Genomic DNA, 22,658 nt, shown 5'->3' on the forward strand with positions numbered 1-22,658 from the left:
TTCAAAAGGAAAGGACAGCTCCTGAGAATGTGATATTCTCAATCTGATAAAGAGAGAAATTATTAAATATTTAAAACAAGTAGAAGAAATGCAGTTAGAATTTAGATTAAACCATTCTCCTGAAAGTCCCATCTTTCTTTCCTCTTCTCCCATATACATTTTGTGAACAAAAGCTCCTAAGAGATTATTGGAAAGAGAGACATTGTTCTTGATGTATTTTGCAACAGAGAAAATGTACCTGTTAGGGTGGGCATATTTTTCAGTCAAGCATTACAAGGAGCACTGGACTAATAGATGTGACAACAAAGGCATTTTGTAATATTTGTGTTATATAATGTCTTGATTTCTGTAGATGGTTAGCAGCAATAGAGCTGCATTGGACAATGTGAAGTCATCTCTCAAAATAATACAATATGACAGGCAAACTGCATTCTGGGTTGATTTGCACAAGGGATGAATATAGAGTATCTCACTGCAGTGCAGCCATTCCCATATCAAACTGATGAGGTCAAAGATGCTTATAAGTTCCAGAAGTGTGGGGGAAAAACCTTGTGTTGTCCAAGAGTGTCTTCTCTTACTTAATGACTAGTGCATTGTAATACAGCAACTAAAGATGTACAAGAAAGGGATTTTGGGGATTTATTTATTTCTACATCTCAATGGCAGTCAGCCTACAGAAAACATGGTAGAGTGAGTTCAGCATGTGGGGATAATCATGTAGTTAGGAAGCAATGTTTAATCTAGTTGAGGCTGGTAGTCTCTGGATGTTGATGCACAGTGTCATGCACTGCCTTGTAGCATTTCCACATGGGTGATCTATTACTTTGCAGCACTAGAATCTGCATTTGATTTCTTATTCTCTTATCTACTCCTCAGGGATCCAGTAAATCCATCAGAATTTTACAACTGCCATTCTCTCTGGGCTGTGTCACATTTGCAGTCAAGGATTAAATTCAGGCTTCTAAAGCAGTTGCTACTTGCAGCCTTCTGCCCTGCACTTCAGACAGAGATTGCCAGTGCCCCTGCAGCAAATCTGAAACCCAGCAAAGCACCTCCTGAGCACCCCAAGCCTGTTTATTGAGATACATATATCCGTTTTAATTATAGTCCTTAGCTAAGAACAGCAGCAGTACAGAAGCTGACTGAATCATGACTCAGTTTTGGTCAGACGTGGGGACAATAACTTGAGCAGGGCCCATCTGAGCCATCTGATTTTACTCTGCTTCTCCATGTGAATGAACCCTTGGATTTCATCAGTGTTTACAAGTTTGCAAATGGCAACCCTTCCGAAAGCAATTGTTTCAGGACAACAGGATACTCGAGCTGTCTCAGACTCTTATTTTACCAAGGGCTTTACAGACCCCCACTTGTCATTGGTTATATTTTCTCCACTTTTTTTTTTTTTTTTTTAATTTTCACAGTCACAAATGAAACAGAAATGAAGGTTGCTGTGCATCCTTTTCTGAACCCCATGAAGACCTGCGTTAAGTCACTGTCTTCACTCTCTACAAACACTTGGGTATAATTATATTAAACTCAGAAGTATTATATAGCAAATAATATAGGCTTAATTACATGTTTTTATCATACAGAATAAACAATAAAATAGTTGTTGATTTTAAATGATAAACTTTTATTCTGAATATACTGTTTTTGCACAATAATTAACACAACAGTTCTAGGATTATAAACTTTTTTATAACATTATTGTACAAATTTTTACAAAAAAATTTTTTTCCAGGCTTGTCAAGTTCCACAAAAGTGTCAAGAGAACACAAGAAAAGGGAGAAAGACCTGCTTGCCTTGTATAAGCAACCAAGTCTTTTTTTGCAGAAACGCACACTGAGCATTTCAATAAAAATATCCCAGAAAGCATGATCCAGACATTTCATACAACACAAGAAGAGAAGACAGCTTTGTCAGATCACAATCGCAATTTCATGGCATCTGAACAAGACAGTATCCCTTTAGCCTCAGTGAAATATTTCTTCAAGATGATGTTTTTCTTTTAAACCATAAACAGGACAGATGCAAGTAGCTGGGAACAGGGTGAGGCTAACTTTTCAAAAGTCTTGAATTGTATTCAGATGCTTTGTTTTAATCTTTTTACAATAGTGTACAATGAGTATTAACAATATTAACATTGTGGTATGAACAAAATAAAAATAAATGTAGCCTTTGTTAAAGACTTGGATGTCTGATGAAATTAGGGTAAAATTTATCCTAGGAAAGGAGTTATTAAGATTTCACCTTAGGCTGACATTCCAAAAACACTTGAGTGCATTGCAATGCCTTGTAGGCATTAATATATTTCTTAATAACCAATGTACTAGCATCTGAATTTTTGGATCAGTGGTACTGAGGTTGTGTTTTGGAATTAAGTCATACTAAGCATGTTTGTTATGTGTTAATGGGAAAACAAGTTTTAATGTCTCTTCAGTGACAGCAAAAAGCTCTCAACCACAGCAAGTAACACTTGGGTTGCAAAGGTCACTTAAAAGGGATACTGCCTATTTGAAACCAGTAAGGCCAGGTTTTAAGTTAATAAAAGGAATATTGTAGGAAAACTTACAAATGGCAGCAACACTGTTGTCTCTGTTAAGTTAAGCAGTAAAGCCTCAAGCATTAGAAACATGAAAAAGATTATACTAAAGTCTTAAAGGTACAGGACCTAAAAATCTTGTCAATCAGACCTGCTATGTCATGTTAAAAACCTGTTACAAATATGGACCACGGTCAGTGTTTCGGCAGTAATGCTGGTTGTTTAAAAGAAAAAACTAGAAAGAAACCTTTCATGTTAAGCTCTCAGATCATGTTTTGCACAGTACCATGCTGTAACAACTTTTTGTCAGATGTACAATACATTGCATGATTTCTGTGTGAACTGAACCAGTCACAACAGTTCCCTTTGTGCTATTTAAAGGAGTTGAGCAACCATCAACAGAGCCTTTTATCTGACTTTAAAACCCACAACTTTTTACAGTATATCATATTTTAAAATACCTTAATTTTAGGCTCAAGCTTCTTCTTTCAAAGACAAAAGAAGATGACTATGATACACTGTGAGAGTAAGGATAACCTTCTGCATGAGAATTTGTATTTATTCATGCGACTTATTTCTATCAGACTGGTATTCACATTTTGAGATAGCTAAAGTTCAGATTGCACTTTCAGTCTATGTTTTTTTCATTTTGCAGATATTGGGGTATTTAAAAAAATCTTGACAATCACTTGAATATATTCTAATATATAATTTCAAAGTATTTAAAATACTCAGTACTTTCTAAAGTATTAATAAGATGGATATCATGTTTGCTAAATGTTTATATAGAATGTTATAATGTTAGCTGGAAGGCTAAATGTTTCTATAGAAACACATCTCTTCAGGTCATATAGAGGGATGAAGAAGAGGAACAAAGGACATTTCTCTCTTTGGATCATCCAGGAGGGCTGTGTGTCTACGTGGCATGAGCTTCTCCCTCCTTTTGCATTTGAGCACTCTAAGGGAAGTGGGATGAGAGCAAAAGCCACAGATGTTTCCTGTGGCAGCATGAATTTGTGCCATCTTTCTTTCTTCCAACTAACTCTAATCAAATGTTTATTGAGTAACTCTGAATATGGCCTACCAGCATAAGCAAAGTGTTTTAAACAGTGCAACTTGTCCATGAAGGGTTTCTTTAGGGAAGCTAAGTGAAAACTATAGAGAACTTATTATACTAACATGAAAATAAAAGAGCACAACGCAAACCAATGAGTATTTAAAGTAACCTCAGAGTAAAAGCAGTGAGTGCAGTAATTATTGGCCTAATCCTAGAAAACTTGCTCCTTCCATAAAACATCAATTGACCACATTAAGGAAAATTACTGGATTCAGTCTTGTTATAAGAAACACTCAAACCAATTTTTTTATCAGGTGGTAATTGGTGCTAGAGTGAGCACTGCAGCACTATGACTGGAAGGCAGAGCTCCAAGTTTATCTTCACCCTTATCATAAGCATTAGCTCACCTTCCCTGAGGAGGACCTGAAGTCATCCAAGACAGTTAATTGTACTTTTAACCCCATGACATTGCTAGGTGTATTTTCTTTTTAAATCTAGATTTTATCACTGAACAAAAGGTCAGGATTTCTGTTTTTCACTCACTGTATTCCCAAACATAAGAAAATACATAGCTGGAGCCAAGGTACATGAAAAACAATGAACCAGCCATGAGAATACAACTGCAGTAGATTGTTCAAGCCATGCTATGGCTTTGAGTAGCTTCTTCAGTTTTAATAGGATATTACTGCATGCCCAATCATTTTTTTAAGCTTTTGTCATGATCAAAATTATTTCAATCAATTGCCAGCATATACATACTGATGATTTGCATTTTTTTTATTTTTTAAAGAGCTAGTGTATTGTGCCATATTAATATTTGCATATTGCAGTAGTTAGCAGAACTGTACAATACCAGCAGAGTTGCACATTCATTGGTTTAGCTGTCTTGCAATACTGTTTTGTTTTGAAAACTAGAAAAAAAAAGCGCAAATCATATTTTGCATCAACACTATGCTACACTGTAATATTGTAATTTACTGCACCAACCTGTATCACCAATGAGGTTGTATAAAAACAACTTCTAGAGTTATTATTCACAATCAAGTATCAATGTGCATACATATAGATTCAAGGCTCCCCATTTGTTTATATTTTTTCTAATTGCAGCAACCAGGTCATTTTGCTGTTAAATATGCTATTTTCAATAATAAATAGCAACAGCATAAGTTTTAATATTATAGGTGGGTTTATATGAAGTAAACAAAGGGGGAACCTGATATGAACCTTAGAGAACATATACTTCCAAAAATAAATGTGTTAAATCTGATTTTTATATTCTTAAAATATCTGTACACAGGTTTTCATGTGAGATCGCTATTCCGTAAAAAATCCACCTCAACCCTTTTGTTACAATAGCTATATTTACCCTATTTTCTCAGCTTTTTCATTGCACAGTATATTCAGAGCTCTGTTTCATAATATAATGTAATATGATTTGATTGCAACACATTGCAATGTTCAATTTCTCACACAATACAAGAATCACTCTGTTATCTTTTCAATGAACTATACTCTACCATCAAAGAAAACAAACTGAAAAACAATAGCTTAGCATCATCATCATGCAAAATACCCCCGGAAACCAACATTCAAATATCACAAAGACATTTTTTATTCACAAGCATTTTTGTTTCAGCCTTTGAAGAATTTCTACTAGCTTTATATGTAACTGCATTGTGAAAAGGAGGTGAATATTACATTGAAATTAGCAATTTTTTTCTGACAGAAGATTACACTAAGTTTAAGATGAAAATCACTTTTTTAGTTACACTCTCCAGTACCTTTGTATTTTGAAAAACAGTAGTTTTCCTCCCTTCCCTCTTTTCTACATACAATATCAACCTACCAAAGCTTAGCTGGCTGTAGGATTAATTTTGGAAAATTAACCACTCTTCATAAAACATTCTAGTCATGCTGAACTTCTGGTGAAGACTGGCCAATATTTTCATTTTACTCAACAAGTTTGGACAAAAGTGATGTTAAAAGCAGCCATTGTGGTGCTAGTAATGTATACTGGGGAGAACGTTTTCCTTGTCATTTTTCTTTTTGGTTTTTAAACAACTGTTCATGTAAAAGAATATAAATATTCAAGATATCCAAAGCTTATCTAAATGAAAATCATATACATAAGCTATTGTTAGGGGAGCCCTTTTACATGAAGTCATCAAGACTACAACAACAAACAAATGAATAAACAAAAGGTTTTAGATTTCCCCTATGAGGCAGGTACAGAAATCTGTTTGGATGGCATAGATGATGCAGCATTCACACACAGTTAAGGATCTGACACTCCAACATGCAGGCATCGTGGTGCCTCGATGAGTCTCACAATGCGTGATAGCCAGACATGAGCACTGCTGTTCTGCTGCTGTCTCAGTAGCTGACCCTTTCGAAAATGAAACTGAGGCTATCGTTTTGGCCAGGTCTTGATTAAGTTATGCAGGTTTTGGTTTAGCAAGGTCATAACTGGCAGTGTCTGATGCCAGATAACAGCCAAAGCAGGACCAACTGAATTGCTACCATAGACCACAGTGATGGACTCAGACCAGAGGCCCCACCGCAGTCAGCCGAATCTTCCTGTCGACAAGAAGAGAAGAAATATTTTAATATTAATTAAAGCTGCTTGAGAAGCAAACTAAAAAAGCTTAGTTTTCAACATTTTGAATTATCATTGAGGCATCCTTTTTGGTCTTATATATGTTATTTTGCTAAAATAACAGTAACATAATTCCTGGAAGTCCCTCTGATTTTAGATACAAAGAGTGGCATTATTGCTTTAACTATAAACATGAGAAGATTAAATACCTTCAAGGTTTACAGCACAAACTTATGAACTAGATGGGATACTTACACAATCAATCAAGAAATGCCATGGAATATACCTGGGGGCCTCAGTAAACACCATCTATATTCCTTAAAATTGCATTCATTTTAAGATTCTGAGTATGAATTTATTGTGAGAAAAGACAGAAGAACAGATAACTTTTCAAGTTTAGAAAACAAATACCAAAATATGTTTATGTCCATTTCATCAAATGATCACACAATAAAATGAATATGGTCTGCAGGTGAAGATATGACCAAAGAGAATGAAAATCCTTTCTCTGCCACTGGTGCTCTACTTAAGTATGAGAAGGAAATTTTCTGTTGCACTAATTGTACATGCTTGATGCAGTTTGAAGCTCTCTCTGAGCTGCACTGTTGTCATACATCAGTAACTATTCCTTATGCCACACAGCAATCACACCACTTTTCCTCATTCCTCTCCACCAATAATTGCTATTCTTTGGTCTCACTTTGCTTATAATGTTTAATCCCTTTCACATGATGAACCTATTCATTAGTCTGGCTGAAATAAATTTGATACTTGTTCTGGAGCCTGTAACACCTTAGATCTTGTTTCTCAAGACTGATACAAACTCTGATTAGTACCTAAAACACCAGGAAAATTTTCCTCTCACTGCTTTTTCTGAGAAGTCTGAGATTCATGGGTAGCTCTGAAGGCTGAAAATATCTGGTCTTTTGTTTTCACAGTATTCTGTACCCATGGTATAAAAAGACACTTTCCATTTTCCAAAATATTCCAAGCCTCCAAGGGCAAGAAAACAGTGTAGGTGGAAAGGAATTTAGGTATATTAGCAACTGGGGAAACTTCTTGAAAAGGAGCAATATGTGAAGGGAAGGACCGACAACTGAATCTGAACAGTAACAGAGACTGGCTGCTGGCACAGAACTTAAAAAAAAAAAAAATAAAATACGTATAACAGAAAGTAAAGCCAACAGACAGGGAAAAGCTCCTGGTTCAGACTTACACGCCACTGAAGCATATGCAATTAATATACCCTGGAAAAGGCTGGGGTATGTGTGTTCGTGTGTGTGTCTATAAAATGTACAATCGGGATAAATAAGAAAGAGACATTAAACAACCTTTAATTTATTAGCAAATCTCCTTAAGCAAATTTTGCTTTCCTTAAGCAAAACTTCCCAGCTTTGTAAGAATAGCAGTGCAGGACATCAAGTTTACTCAAATGGGCAAGAAAAAGAAAGTACATAAAAATGGCAGATCAGATATAAACAGGAAACGAGCGATGCGGAGTGGGATAAAATGGTTTTTTTTGTAACCTCCCTGCAGAATACACCGAAATGATAATATGAATTTTTCATTAAATTAAAATCACAAAGTCAAATATGATGTTAGGGCAACTCCTTCATAACAGAGGTGTAAAGACAGAATTTGGAAATTACAGGGCATAGCAAAGGCCTTCAATGAGTTCTTTACACCAGCTTTAGTTGATGAGAATTTTAATGTTGTTTATTCTGCACACAATGCATTCTTTAAAGCTGGTAGGTTTCCAAAACAGTTTGGGAAAAAATATGGAAAATCAGATAAAGCAGACAAAATAGACTCAGTACATTAGTAGGAATTATAGCATTCACCAAGAATCTCCTTTAGAAACTTGGATGCAAAAAAAAAACCAACAATCCAAAGCCCCAAAAAAACAACAACAACAAAAAAAATCAGCATTCAATTTCCTTAGAAAAAAACAAAAATTCATTTTGTCCTAAAGCAAATACCTCATGTTGGCTGCCATACTTTATTAACCGTAGCTTTTTCCAGACATATCTGTGTCATGTGTTAGCTTTATAATTTAGTTGTATAGTTTTGGCTTAGACTTTTTGCTTTTTTTTTTTTTTTTTTTTTTTTTTTTTTTTTTTTTTTTTTGTTTTGTTTTGTTTTGTTTGTGTTTTTTGTTGTTGTTGTTATTGGTTTGGTCTGGTTTGGTTTGGTTTTTTGGCTTTGTTTCTTTTTGGTTGATTGCATTCTACAAGTTCAAAATTCCAAAGGTTTCTGTTCAACAAGAAGTCCTAAGTGAACTTTGCTGCACCAGATTTGTACTAGGATGCTAAGATTTCAAGATGCACTGAACATTCTGGTTTATTTAGTTTGGCTCTGTCACTATTTGCATCTGCATTGTGTCTTGTCATGCAGCTTTATTTCTATTTAAAGCACTTAAAAATAACCCTGTTGCTTCTTCCTCACAGTGACTACGATTAAAAACAGAATTATCAGTAAAGGTTTCCTCTCACATGAATTCAGTGAATGGTACTCAGTGTTACCTCTTGGTATTTATTATTCTTGTCACTGAAATTACTTAGAAGAGTCATCTTTGAAGAAAGAGTTGAAAGCAAAGCAGGAGATTTAAAATTTCCAACAGACAGGAGATGTCTGGAGACTATAAGTAGTAAACTGAAGGTCTTAAACAAAACTGTGCATAGCATGAAGGGAAAATACCTTCATAGTGAAAATGGCATCCAGTATAGATAGAAAGCAAGTAGGCCTCCACATATAGAGTTATACAGGACTCAGCTTACGTCATCTTGTATTAGACCAAATATTGCAAATTAGGTTGATAAATTAATCCTACCACCATATCTTTTTGAAAACACCCTCCATTCTGTTCATTTCTATTTACTCTATGAGATTTTTTTTTAACCACACCACAATTTCTCAACCGCTCTTACGTCCATCAGTCATACAATGTAATATTCCTATTGGGTTGAAATGAAGTATCTTAGTATCTTCTTCCCTCTCCCTAAGACTACACAGAGAAGTTTTTAAAGGATTCACAATTCACAACAGTAGTAAATATCTTGGAAGCCTCATGCAGGACAGGCATTGTCTTATTATGAATGGCAGCATTAAACTGCACTGCACAAAAAGTATACAAGGTTTATACACATATTTCAAGTTTAGTGAGATTTTAACCTCATATTGATCAAAGACACATTGAATTTCTGAGGTTTGTAGAGCAATTTGCAGTGGTAAACCAGCAGTTCTGCCAAGAACAATTTCTAAATATTGTCTCTGGAATCAGTTAATTCTTTTGCGTCCTAAGCTAAAACAAAAATAGTAGTGACAAACAAGGTACAGTAAATCCCATCTAAATTATTTTTTTTCCTCACAGAATTTCACATTGTAATTTTCTTCTGTGCTCTCACTGTTATCAAAACTACAGGAAATGTGAAATATAAAATAAAAAAGAGGAGAAAATCTTATTGTGTGTTTATTTACATGAATTAAAACAATCAACAGTCTCCTTGAAATAAGTTGGACTCCATCCCCAATTTAAAACCAGATTGAGAAAAATGTCAGTTTTGAATGGTCTTCAAAATGCCTTTTTTAAAAACGCTTCTCCTCTTCTTGAGCTTTAAGAAAACTTTTCAGCTGTTTCATGTTAATGTTATTTTTGAGATTTCTTCTGAAGTATCTTACAACAAAGATATACAGCATTGTTTTATCTTCTCTTTACATTATCTTATCTTTACCTCTTCTAGTGCAATTAGACACTGAACTATTTTTAAGCAGTTTCACTGAAATTTTCCAGCCCATGACATTAATCACACAAATCCTGAATAACAGATCAACTGGGGATGTCCTCTCTCTGTTGTCGTCAAAATTATGTCTGTGTATAAATTCTCTTTGAAGAGAGACAGAATTGTAAAAGAAATTGGAAAGAATTGTTGTAAGTTGCTTTCATTTCACCAGAAGTGTTTGAGAAATTTCTTGCATTAATTGCATCAAATTTCCTTGCATGTTTGAGGTAGAGAAGTGTCAAATCCAAATGTCATCTTCTTCATTTCATGCCTTACTATAACAACTTTAGATAAGGCTCTTTTACAACATCACATGCTATGAAAATTATTCAGCACTTTCAGGACGGAAATTATTGCTTTTATAAAACCATACCTTCATTTTTAAGTATCAAAACAACATACTCATTGCTATATATCAGCATTTCCTTGAAGACACTGCCAGTCCCAAATTTTAAAAATACACTTCGAGCTACAAATATATATATATACACATATACACTAAGGATATAAACATACTTGTTACTCTTTTAGAAGTGCACTATAACTATTTAATGTACTAAAATTTGTTTTTAAATGATAATAAATTAATCAGAACCCACTGTGCTACTCTGACTTATAAAAGGATAAAACAACATCTGCCCAAAGAGCTTCTGATGTGGCCTTTGACACCAATGGATTACCTCAGTTATACCTTTTATAAGCATGTATTTTAAATGTTTCATATTACATGGTGAACACCTTTGCTTTTACTCAAGAGTAATTTCCAGTTTCAATCATGGTCATTCCCAAATTTTGGGTTACCCTCCTTTGTCTGGACTACCAGACAAAGCTGTCAAAGGTGTACAGCTCCCCATGCACAGACTGGGGACACAGGCAATTCCATCAAGATGTATCCAGTTGCCTGGACAGCTAATCACCCTCAAAGCTCCCACTGACATATTTGGAAACTGATGCAAGTAAGACATTCCCAGTGAGGGCTAAAAACTTGTACAGTTCTTTTCTTTATTCTCAGGTATGGCAGAAACAAACAGTGTGCATGTACAAAGTAAGAGCAAGCCATCGGCGACAGTGATAATGACTATTTTGTTATCCTTGATGAAAAGTAAAAAAAACCTGTCAGGTTAGTGAACCTGATCAGCTGGATTGTATCTGTGTTGGCTTCAGTGATTTTAATATAACTACAGAGATTAATGCCCAGAGAGAACACATTTCCAAAATCACAAAGTTATTAAAAACAAGATGGATGAACAAAATTACCTTTGTAACTTTCTGCTGCCAAAAGCTTATCAGCTAAAATGATATTCTGGGTGCTTCCCACCTTAAGTAGAAAGCACATTTTGGGCATAAAGAATTCAGCTCAAGGTGAGTCTCTGCTGCTTATATATACTTTGGACAGTAGCTTTTTTAATTAAAGAAAGCTATGCACAGAGCAAATTGCATGAGCAAGAACATGAGATGTTAATCTAGATTTTAATGTGAAATACTATTGGCTTAAAGAAAGGCCTTTCACCTTTTCCTACAACCTTTACCATGTCTGTACAAGTTCCTAGGTGTGCAAGAAACTACATCATTTAAGTACAGAATAAGAAACTTCAAAATTACTCAAAAAATAAACTGTTAAACAGAATATAAAGATTATTTTCATTTATGTTCAAGATATATTAATTGAAACTTCCCTTAAGTATAGAGAGAATATAAATTACAGTGAAAATGACTGTTCTAAGTTTCAGTGAATTTCAATATTTCATGAATTTTCAATATTTCATTACACTAAATCTGAAAAATGCCCTGTAAGCTTTCAGTTCTGCCTCAGTTTGCTTTACTTTGATAGACATGTGAGTATCTCCCTCTAGTGGTTTTCAGAGCAATGCTGATTAGAACCCCCTTCAGACACACATTTTTTGCTCTTTAGCTCAGCAGTTCTCTTGCAGACATGTCACTCGCACAGTAAGTCATGATGCAATCCCACACCATCAAATGCAACACAGTCTAATTTCCAAGGTTTTAGTTGGAAACCCCAGAGTCTGCACTTGGTCAATATACAGGAACTTACTTATGTAGTTAATTAGAAGCAAAACCTCACCTTCTGCTGTAATCAGGCAATTAATATGTTTAGGTCGCCAAAAATTAAGAAGTAAAAAAATATTATTTTACTGAATTCCTAGTTTAACCAAATTGATGCACACCATTATCTTCCATCATTAACTGTTGTGTTCATTCTCAGTAGCAACACTCACACATAACACTCATCCTTGCCACCCCTAAGTAAAGCTTTACTTTCACAGGTATGCTGTATCTTCTATTTGCTTTGTATCTTTTTTTAATCTGTGAAAAATTGTTTTCTTCTATTCATTTTAACAAGGACAAGGGAAAAATGCTTAGAAGTGAAGGATGAGGACTCAGCTGGTACATGTGCAATCTCAAAGATCCAACCATATAAATCCAACAGGTTGCCTTGTTTTTGTATGCTCTATGGGAGAGGTCCTCATGTTTAGTAACAGTGATTTATAAGGCTCCAGACAAGGTTTTTTCATATTTAGTTTCCCTTAATATTGCAACAGTAATTTACTCCAGATTGTTGCTTTTGGGACTCGCTTCATTCTGTTTTCTTTTGTATGTTCAGTAAGTAAAAAAGTCTGCTAATTTTTTAAGCCAAGAACAAAACAAAAAATTAGAGAAAGTAACTGACCATCCACACCACATGAAAACTTGCAGAAAAATGAAGATAGGAGCGGACATCATGGCAGAGGCACGACTCGTTGTGCATATAGGCTGATCCTATTAATAACGGGCAAAGTAGCAAGTAGAGGAAAGGAAAGAAAACACAGAAAAAAAGACATACAAGATGAGATATCATGCAGATTGCTGGCAGTTAGCAGAGTTAATGTGAAAGCATCCACCCAAGAGCAAGAGATTCACAGCAAATTTTGCAAATAAACTTAATCAAAACAATCCACTGTTACAAAACACATGACTTACACACTGATCAGCACATCAAGCTAGTGAGCAAGAGTTGTACTTTCACACACAATCATATCAGGATGGTTTGGATTATTTACAATGGCTGGATAGCTTTTGGATGGTTTTTCAACTTTGTTTAATCTTTGTTTAGTAAGTAAGAAGATTTCCTTTTAAAAATAAAATTCGGTTACTAGAAAAATGCATTGAATACAAATTCTCTAAATTTTTTAAATACTACCGACATCTCAGTAATTGTGCCTCATTACAAGAAAAGCAGAGAACATACTGGAACAAATTTTGGTATACAGCTATAGACAACTAAGTGCACTGGTTTGGGACAATCTTTCCACTGCAATAATTGCATGAGGTATTGGAAATGCATTTTTAAATTATTTATTGCATCTAATGCCAGACACTTCTTTGTTCAGTACTATTTGTCTTGAGATTTATTCTGAACAACTTGAATTCAGCATTATCTCTTTTGTGTCTTTGAAAGGAAACATAGAAAGAATATTAAAAATAATTTAGGTATGTGGCACAGTTATAATTTTTCTCTTTCAAAACTAATACATTCAACACAGAAGTACCAAACAGCATAGTTTTGGTGATTTCAGTAAAGCAATGCACTTTTAAACTTGCTAAGAACATGACCTAAAGGCAATACAATTTGCCGAATTAGAAACAACATCCTAAAACATATAAAAAATTTTAATAATTTGACAATACTTTAAATAATATTTCAAAACATTATTATAAAAATACTACTTCTAAGCCAAGATTATTGTATACTTGTGCAAGCCATTGAAAAACTGAATTTCACAGCACCATACAGTTTTACAATCACAGATAATGCTTTAGTGGGAATCATGTGTGAAAGTGCAATGGTTATAGGACAGGCAGATAAGAAAGCAGCTGTTAAGTTTATGTTAATTGAAATAAAGTGGCTATGGTCTAGAGTGAACAGTATGTTTAGTGATAAAAAGGTTACCAGGCACCAAGGAACGTTTAAACACAGTTTTCACTGATCATCTAAAGCTGCTCTACAACTGTTTTTAAAGATAGTCTTAAAGTCTTACAACTTCAATTTTACCTGTTTGGCTTCATCAAAGCAGATTTCGGGACCCTTTCTGTATCTAGGTTGTTTGACCATTTCACATGGATTTGGCCCTTCATCTGTTTCTCTGGTTAAGGAGTATCACTGTTTTTCATGCTTTGTACATGAGCAGGATCAACATTCTGGTTTTATTCTTATGGCAGGAGAGAAGATTTACACTAATTCAGATAGTGCTGGAATAAACATCAGTATACACAGTTCCTTGTTTAAATTCAAGAAACCCAACCCAACCCAACCACTTAGATAAATCAAAATGAAATACCTTTTTTTTATACTGTTATAATCAAGAAAATAAACCTCCTGCAGAACTTTTTAGAATATTTTCAGAACCATAAACAGAAATAAAAGCTGAGTTCTTTTAACATTTTCTGCATTGCTTTTTTTATCATTGCATAAATATTTCAGAATATATTTCATAAAGCAGTAAACTTTCAATGGTGTTGATTAGTTATATTTTATGTTACCACTGAGTTACTCCGCTATAATGAAGATACACAGTAAAAGCAATGACACATTTTTAGAAAAGTAATGTCATATACAGGTTGAACATAGCAGTGAAACCCTATAAAAACTACCGGTTCTACTATGGGTACACTTATATTACCCCAAATATCATAGAAAAGATCATGCCACTGTAGGCTTTGTAGTAAATGACAGGAGAACTACTGAGATCCCATTAGCGTGTCAGGGATGAAGGCAGACAGAGAAAATGCTGTCCATACTACCAGCAGAACAGCAGGAGAGAAACAGGAGCAGTGACATGCTATTATTTCGTTAACTGAATATATGAGGTACTGCTTTATCTCACATCTCTGAAATCTGTAATTGCTGGTGTTAAAGTGTACTTCACACTGTACTTCACATGTTCCACTGGCTAATGAGGCATTGCAGCAGACTTGAAAGGCATGGATATGGCAAACTGCAAAACAGCCTTCTGGTGAAACCTGCTCATATTACCATTCAGTATATTAAGATTTTTTTTTATTCCACTCTAGGTAGTATACATATCAAATCTATTAAAAGAATAGGGAGCCAGAACTTATCTTAGTAACTCTAATTTACACTTGAAGCAATCCTGTTCATGCACTACCATGGAGGAGTACAGCAGCTTCAGTGCAACAAGTGGAGAGGCCAAAGGGAAGAGAAGGCAAGATGATGCGGAATTTATTTCTGCAGATCTGCATCTGCCTTCATTCAGATGTTATCAGACTCATCTCCCCTTTTCTCAGCTATGGCTCAGCTGAAAGGGAAGTTGAAACACAAAAATGCTCCAAGAAACTGTGCATAAGCAAAGCTGTACCAGCCAAAAGGAAGCAAAGTGTAATAATAATCATCTAAATAGCACCCAAAGGTCATTTTGTCTGCTTGGGCGATGTTATGCTACATCTGCATTTCACATTGTACCTTAGTTACAGAAAAGAGTTGAATAGCTTAGTACAGCACAGTTGAACAAAAATAAAATAGTTCCTTTAGTCTATATAAGCCTCCACAGCTGTTCTGACTGCCATTTTAGGTAATTTACTCCTTTCTAGTAGTTTTGGGCTCCACAGGGAAATGCAAGTAATGTGCCCTTTCCCATCCATCATGCTTCATTTTCTATAGTGAGTGCTGTCCATAAATTCAGGCAGTGGAAACAGTTGATCAAACTGTCATGGACTGAAGCCAATTAGAATATTAGGCTAAGTTTACATAGTTCTATGATGACACCCCAATGTAACTTCCTTTTCAGCCCAAGCGTAGATGGAATTCCAGTTTTATTAATGTGGCTATGAATGCATTGCTTGTGCCAAAGAAACACAGTCATCTCTACCACCATCTGCTTTTCTTTCAGGAGTGGGAGTGGCTGTATCAACTAACTTCCTGATGTGGATGGAGGTATTACTAATTGTTTTCCTTGTTCTGTCACAGTAATCCAAATTATGGTTTGATTTACCACTTCTGGCACGCTGTCCTCAAGCCTAAGTAGAAGAAAATGGCTTAGGTGCATTTCTCCTGATCTAGAATGTGTATATTGGTTTTATGTATTTCCATCACCACAGCTATCTACTGCAGTGAACAGGCTAAAGCAGAGAGATTGGCATGAAGGTGGTTGTAAATTAAAACAGTCTTTCACATGCTTTTACCTTCAATGCTTGTGTTGCAAGAACTCTGCCTAGCATGTAAGTCACCTATGTCTCCAGCCAGCTCTGAAGAAATTCTATGCAGCTGGATGAACTCTAGCCTTTGATGGCTAATGCAATTACCACAAGAAGTAAGCTCGTCTTTGACACTGGCATACACTAAAGTGCCTTCACCAACATGCAGCATCTCAACTTTTCATGACCAAACACTCTTATCCTGGCCTTTTTTTTTCATTATTTCTCTAGACAGACATACTCTTGTCTTTTCTAAAGGTTGAACAAACCCAGGACACTCAGACTTTCCTTGCTTGTGCTCTCAGATGCCAATCTCCTTGGTGGCACTACACTAGACTCCCTCCCGTATGCCAGTGTGGTCCTGGGAAGCACACAGAACTCCAGATGTTGAAGTCACCAGTGCTGAAGAGTTGGGATGGATCAGTTCTCCCAGTCTGCTGACTACCCTCTTGCTGTCATAGCCTGGGATGTGATCAGCCCACTTCTCTGCAAGACACAGTGCCAACACAGTCAACTTCTTGCCCACCATGAACCTCCAGCTTTTTTCTGCAAATCTTTCTGTCACTCTGTCCCTAGCCTGTCCAGCTGGGCAATTATTCTGTCCTGGGCCCAAGATTTTGTATCTGCTTTATTTGAAACTTAAGTTCCTGTGAGCCCATTTCTGTCTAAATTCTCACAAATAATAGCTTGGCTCTCTACCTCAATGACTGCTGCTTTACATGATTTGTGAGATCACCCACAAATACCTGCTATTTCAAGTATTCCAGTGGCAACCATGGTAATAACGTAGATAAGTGGGTCATTTCTACCCAAATAGATTCCAGTATCCCATAGCCAAAAATCAATCCACACTACTAAATAACATGATTTTTAAAGGATACCCGGCTTCTCCGCTTGCATCAGTGGCTTTGGGTCACAGGAACGGCACAGCAGTTGGCTGTCACTAATAATGAACACTAGATTGGTGTTTGAAATCTTCTCTGCATGATAAAGTCTGGAAAAAAGCCAACAAAACCCTATGTTTCAATGAAGTAAGGAAAATCGTATTTGAGAAGGACATACAGTATTGGAATAAAATAATCCAGCTTCACAGATTTAGTCTGCTTGCTACTGTTTATCTTTTTTATTAACAAACAGTAAGAAAGATTTATAATAAGTTTTGTAATCTTTTTGACATTTCCATCGTACCCTTTTTCAACCAGACTTGTTAGTGGAAAAAAATGGAAAAGAGCATAAAATTACTTTAATTGAGTTAATAGCTAGCTCTGTACTGCTACTGCAGTAGCTGTACTGAGAAATAACATCAGTTCAGCATCAATTAACAGAAAAAATCCCAGCAAAACAACCACAAAAACAAACAAACAAAGCCCCAAAACATAAACCTGTCTGTAAGAAGGGCGAGAGACAAGCCTGGGGTATGCATGTCATGTATTGGATGTGTATTTGTTGTATTTTTATGTTCACATAATTCTGCAAAAGGTATTTAAGATAGTAGGGTTGTTTTCAGTTTATAAATAAACTCAACACATACTAGCAACATGGAGAAGGAAGTATGGAAGTTGAAAAAATGTATTTTGGCTGTCTTCACATTCTCCAAAGCTCTCTCTCTTTCTTTCCTGGCTTGAAATATTGTCTTTCTTTTTTTTTTTTTTTTTTGAAATCTGGCTATTAATTCTAATTTCTAAGATGTTTTCAGAAGTCTCAGATGTGTACAAAGCCCCAGCAGGCTCTTGTATAAAACAGAAATTTAGGTTCAAGATGCTATGTTTCTGAAGTATACAAATTTTTCACTTATTATTAAATATCATCTTCAATAGGCCTCTTTATGGTATCTGGAGAGTAATTCTTTTAATAAAAAGTATGATCCCTTTGTTTGCTTTATTAGACTCAGGGCTCTTAAAACATGGACACTATCAACTTAAAAGATAAATTAGAAGATAAATTGCATAATCTTCTTGACTGTCAAAAATTCTGATACATAACCAGATTAGAGAAGATCATATCCCTTGGGATATTGAAGAATGCTTTTAAGTTGACATAATAAATTAAAAGAAAACAAATTGGGACAAAAATAAAAATACAATTTTCATGGAGGTCAGACTATAAAACAAAACATTGACTAAAGCATTTCTACAATTCTTTAATGATTAAAATTAATTCTAAACAAATAAAAAGAGAATGCAATTTGCCTGCCTCTATTCTTGTTTGTCCTGCTTATGTAAGTTTGGTGAAATTATTCCAAAATATATTTTTGCTTCTTATAATAGTGTCCCTATCTTTTGTAAAATAAATACAATCCAAAAGTTATTACTTATATTGAAGAAATTTTACCTGGAGCAGTTTATACAGTCTACAATCCCACCAAAGGATTTATCATTGTTTTCAAAGAAATATTGAGTTTGCTCAGTGATACAGCTTGTTTTAGGCAGGGCAGCTCCAAAATCATCATCTTCCATATCAGCTGATATAAAATAAATAAATAAATAAATGAATAAACAAACAAACAAATGACATTTTTAAGGCACAGGCATAATGGGGAGACCCAAATATGTCCCCTGGCCCAGATTCTTACCTTCTACTTCACTCAAAGTTGACTCTTTTACATTCTTTTGTCTTACCTGCTTCAAGGAACCGTGGAAAAGTCAAGCTCAAAAACAGCTGCTGTAAGATAGACCTGAACACAGAAAGACAATATATTTATTTTCAAAGGCTCTTTTTCTTCTTTGTATTTTAATGGATACTTAAAAACTACTCAAATATAAGTTATTAACAATAATTGTTTATGTTTTTGCCAGTTATCAAAGCTGTGTTTCTTTAAACCTTCCAGTGTGACTCTGGTTTTCTTTTCCCACATTTTCACAGGTCTTTCACACTAATCTTTTGTTCTGCTGGTCAGATTTGCTGTAATGTGTGCCCACAAGTCACATAGTGGAAATGTTATCACACCATCCCTGCCCCGCTTTTATACCTCTGTTGGAGGTGAAAGAGGCATGTTGGTGTTTCTCTACAACTTAAACCAACTGGAACTCCTTCCTAACACATTCAGGGAACATACTCCTGAAATAGATACTTTACACTGATTAAGGTTCATTAAATCTCTGTGAAGGGGATCAACACTGGTATACTATATTTTAAAAAGCATTACTGTAACAGTTGAGTTTTCAAATCATCACTATTCTTGCTCTTGAGGTATGCACTCCATTTTCTTCCTATATATGCTGCCAAAATGCTTAAGCTTGAAGAGCTCTATATAATTTTTTTTTTCTTCACTGATGATGGCATTTTTTACAATTTTATTTACTTAAAGTAGGTACCAGCTTGCCACACAGACCCTTTCTCCTCTACCAGCCTGCCAAAACAGGAAGTGCAACTTCCTAAGTTGTATTTTTCAGTTGTCAAGTTTTAGGCTTTCTTCTACCCACAAATATGACCCGATCTCATCTCATGCTGTTCTAATACTTGTTCTACAGAGAGAAGGGACTGTATAACTTCATTCAACCTGAAAATTTTTCTCCTTTTCTAGTGTGATTCCTGTGTAAAGAAGCTGAATATGCCTGTCACCTTCCCCATGGAGGAAGGAGTTCTGGATTCACATCCACGGCTCTGTGCCTTGAATCATCAGAGGGACAGCACAGAGCAGTTATGGATCAGAAGAGACCTGATTCTATTCAATAGTGATGCAATTTGCTGACAGAAAATAGTACTCCTTTGTAATGGCTTACCTCAGAATTTACAGGGAACTGAACAAAAAAGGCAGCCTGGGAAAAATCCTAAATCTCCTGACTTAAAGGAGCATGAAGGAGAAATGACACGTACTCTCTTAACCAAATGCTGATGTATCCCATATAAATTTTGAAAATGATAGCTCACACCTTTATCCCACATTTTTTGCCTGAAACACTATAGCTTTCTTTAATAACCTGGATTCTCTTATTTCCCTGTACTTGCTTTTGCCAGGTGCCTCACTGAATCCATTTCTTGGTCATCTCTTTTCATTTTGCTTGCTTAATGGCCTTCTCTGCCTGCTTCTGACCTAGATTCCATTAAAAACATGGCCATAGTAAAGTACTTTAATGTTGTGCTTTCAAGTTAAACATCACACAAAATAAACCTCAGGTCTAAATTGAGACCAGACCACTGAGTCTGATTTGAACACTGATAAACTGAAGTTTCTCTGTTTGAAAAGAAATCAAGTTTCTCTTCTGGATTATTGCCCATCTCCAATTTTTGAGGCTTGCTGTTGTTCAAGAAAACCAAGATTATTTATCTTCCTGTTCACTAAATGTAACCAACAATAAAAAACAACGTACAGTCTTCAATGTGCTTCTGTGAGAAAATTACTATACAGCTTTTCAGCTGCTACATACTTTAACTCTTAGCTTCATAAAGGAGGTAATTTATTCCAGTTTGGTAATTATTATTAAAAAAAAAGAAAAAAAGTATCATGAAGCTTTAGAAAAAGGACCAGTCTCCAAGGGTGCAATTCACACCACAGCAAAAGCACCACATCAAAGCCAATTACTTATTCCCATGTGGTGCTGAGGGAAGTAGCTGATATGAGTGTCAATCGCCATGGCTGTGAAAAAGTTAAAACACCCCACCTGAACACTGTGTCAGGTCCGCAGTCCTCAGCAGAGAAAAAACATGGGCCTGTACGTGGGTGCAGATGAAGGCCACAAAAATGATCAGAGCAATGGAATACTTTTGCCATAAGGAAAGGCTGAGAGAGTTGGGGTTCACTCTGAATAAAAGGAGGCTCCCAGGAGAGCCTTCTTTGTGGCCTTTCAGTACTTAAAGGGGGCTTAAGTACTGAAAGATGAGGACAAACTATAGCAGGACCTGTTCCAGTAGGATGAGGAGTGATGGTTTTAAACTAAAAGAGGAAAGATACAGACTAGGTGCAAGGAAGATATTTTTTACAATGAGGATGTTGAAACATGGCACAGGTTGCACATAGAGAGGGAGATGTCTCATCCCTGGGAACATTCAAGGTCAGGTGGGATGGGGCTCTGAGCAACCTTATCTAGTTGAAGATGTGCCTGCTTATTGTAGAGGGAGTTGGACTGGATGACCTTTAAAGACCCCTTCCAACCCAAATGATTCTATGATTCATGTATTTTGTAAAATGATTCACTGAAAAGCAAACATTGATGTTCTTAGGACTTCTTGTTAGAAAAAGGCAAGGATGATATTCTGAAATAGGCAACAAAGTGATCAATAATTCAAAATGTGATAATTTAGACTTCACAACTGCCCATTATACTTAGGCCATTAATCCAAATTCTGCTTCCTGAAGCTGATTTTGTAGTCACAACACACAATCACAAAACCTGTCAAGAGCAGTTTTTAATTGAACTGTTGACAAAACAGTCATGTTTGAGACATAGCTAAGAATTTTCATGATGAGAAACTGCAGAAACAAAGGGTCTAGAGAACTTTTATGGAGGAAAAAATCCAAGTCAAATAAAGTTTCAACCCACTGAATAATTAGAGTTTGGATATAGAGATTTCCTACACACTCATACTTACCAGGCTGCTGCTGAAGCCCACCATCCAAGCTGCAAAATATCTGTTATCGTAGGCTGGGAAAAATAAAAAACAAGAGGTTATTTTATTTGTATAAACATGTGCAGACTTTCAATGGATTTTCAGCCACTGCACATGGGACTACTGACCACATAAGCAGAACGAAGTCCAGCTCCTTGCTTTGGTTCTTCTTCAGGATCACAGACTGACTGATAGTCATAAGACTTGTTAAAGGCATACAGGGACATGTTAATCAGGTTTCGCATCAGGCCAGGATCAATTTCACCAAAGAATCTTCCAATCTGATGGGGGCCAATACAGAGAGATAAGGTAAAACATTTCCAATTATTTTTCTCGTAACAAAGTGCACAGTTCTAAATACCCCAGTTAGACAGTAACTGTTAAATGTAGTATCAATGAGACCCTGCCTGGGAAAGAGAAAGAAGAATATGAGAAAGAAGGTGTGTGGATAACATACTACTTGTCCTCACCATCTTAAGTCCATTGGCGGCCTACGAGCCTAATGGCAAAGCACAAAGAATGCAACTTGGTAGCAAGTTCGGCATCTTCATCTATAAAGAAAACTCTAAAAAACACTAACAAACCCCCTTAGTATTTCTGATCCAGCAAGATTCAGAAATCTTTAGAGTAAGTGGAAAGTTAAATGTTTTATTTTTCTCTTTAAACTTCTTCCCGTTGGTTTTCATGTTATGTTCTTAAAGAATATACATACCTGTTGTGTATATTCATCTCTATTGGACATCAAAAGAAATCCACCATCATCAAGGATAACACAGTCCACATGCTATTGTAAGAAAGTGAAATATGTTTACAGGAAAGATTTGTCAATATAACACTCTGTAAGAAGCTACTTTTTTTTTTTTTTTCCCAAGACATCAGAGTATCTTCAAATCACAAACCAATAGCCAAGGGCCAATTTTATGTTAT

General features: G+C 35.6%; 1 protein-coding gene across 1 annotated transcript in view; it reads right to left on the reverse strand.

Moving 5' to 3' along the window:
* Nucleotides 1-1,615: 1,615 nt before the first annotated feature.
* CACNA2D1 (calcium voltage-gated channel auxiliary subunit alpha2delta 1) overlaps nucleotides 1,616-22,658 on the reverse strand; it is a 361,282-nt gene continuing 340,239 nt past the window's right edge. Inside the window, exons 31-38 of the mRNA XM_053943262.1 lie at nucleotides 22,444-22,515; nucleotides 21,860-22,012; nucleotides 21,714-21,766; nucleotides 18,803-18,858; nucleotides 18,516-18,645; nucleotides 17,066-17,178; nucleotides 14,026-14,108; nucleotides 1,616-6,176 (exon numbers count right to left, since the gene is read on the reverse strand). Coding sequence (XP_053799237.1) covers nucleotides 6,060-6,176; nucleotides 14,026-14,108; nucleotides 17,066-17,178; nucleotides 18,516-18,645; nucleotides 18,803-18,858; nucleotides 21,714-21,766; nucleotides 21,860-22,012; nucleotides 22,444-22,515 — 777 coding nt within the window. The 3' untranslated portion in view covers nucleotides 1,616-6,059. The remainder of the gene's footprint in view (nucleotides 6,177-14,025; nucleotides 14,109-17,065; nucleotides 17,179-18,515; nucleotides 18,646-18,802; nucleotides 18,859-21,713; nucleotides 21,767-21,859; nucleotides 22,013-22,443; nucleotides 22,516-22,658) is intronic.

The sequence above is a fragment of the Vidua chalybeata genome, chromosome 5 (genome assembly GCF_026979565.1).
Source record: "Vidua chalybeata isolate OUT-0048 chromosome 5, bVidCha1 merged haplotype, whole genome shotgun sequence".
Lineage (NCBI taxonomy): Eukaryota > Metazoa > Chordata > Aves > Passeriformes > Viduidae > Vidua > Vidua chalybeata.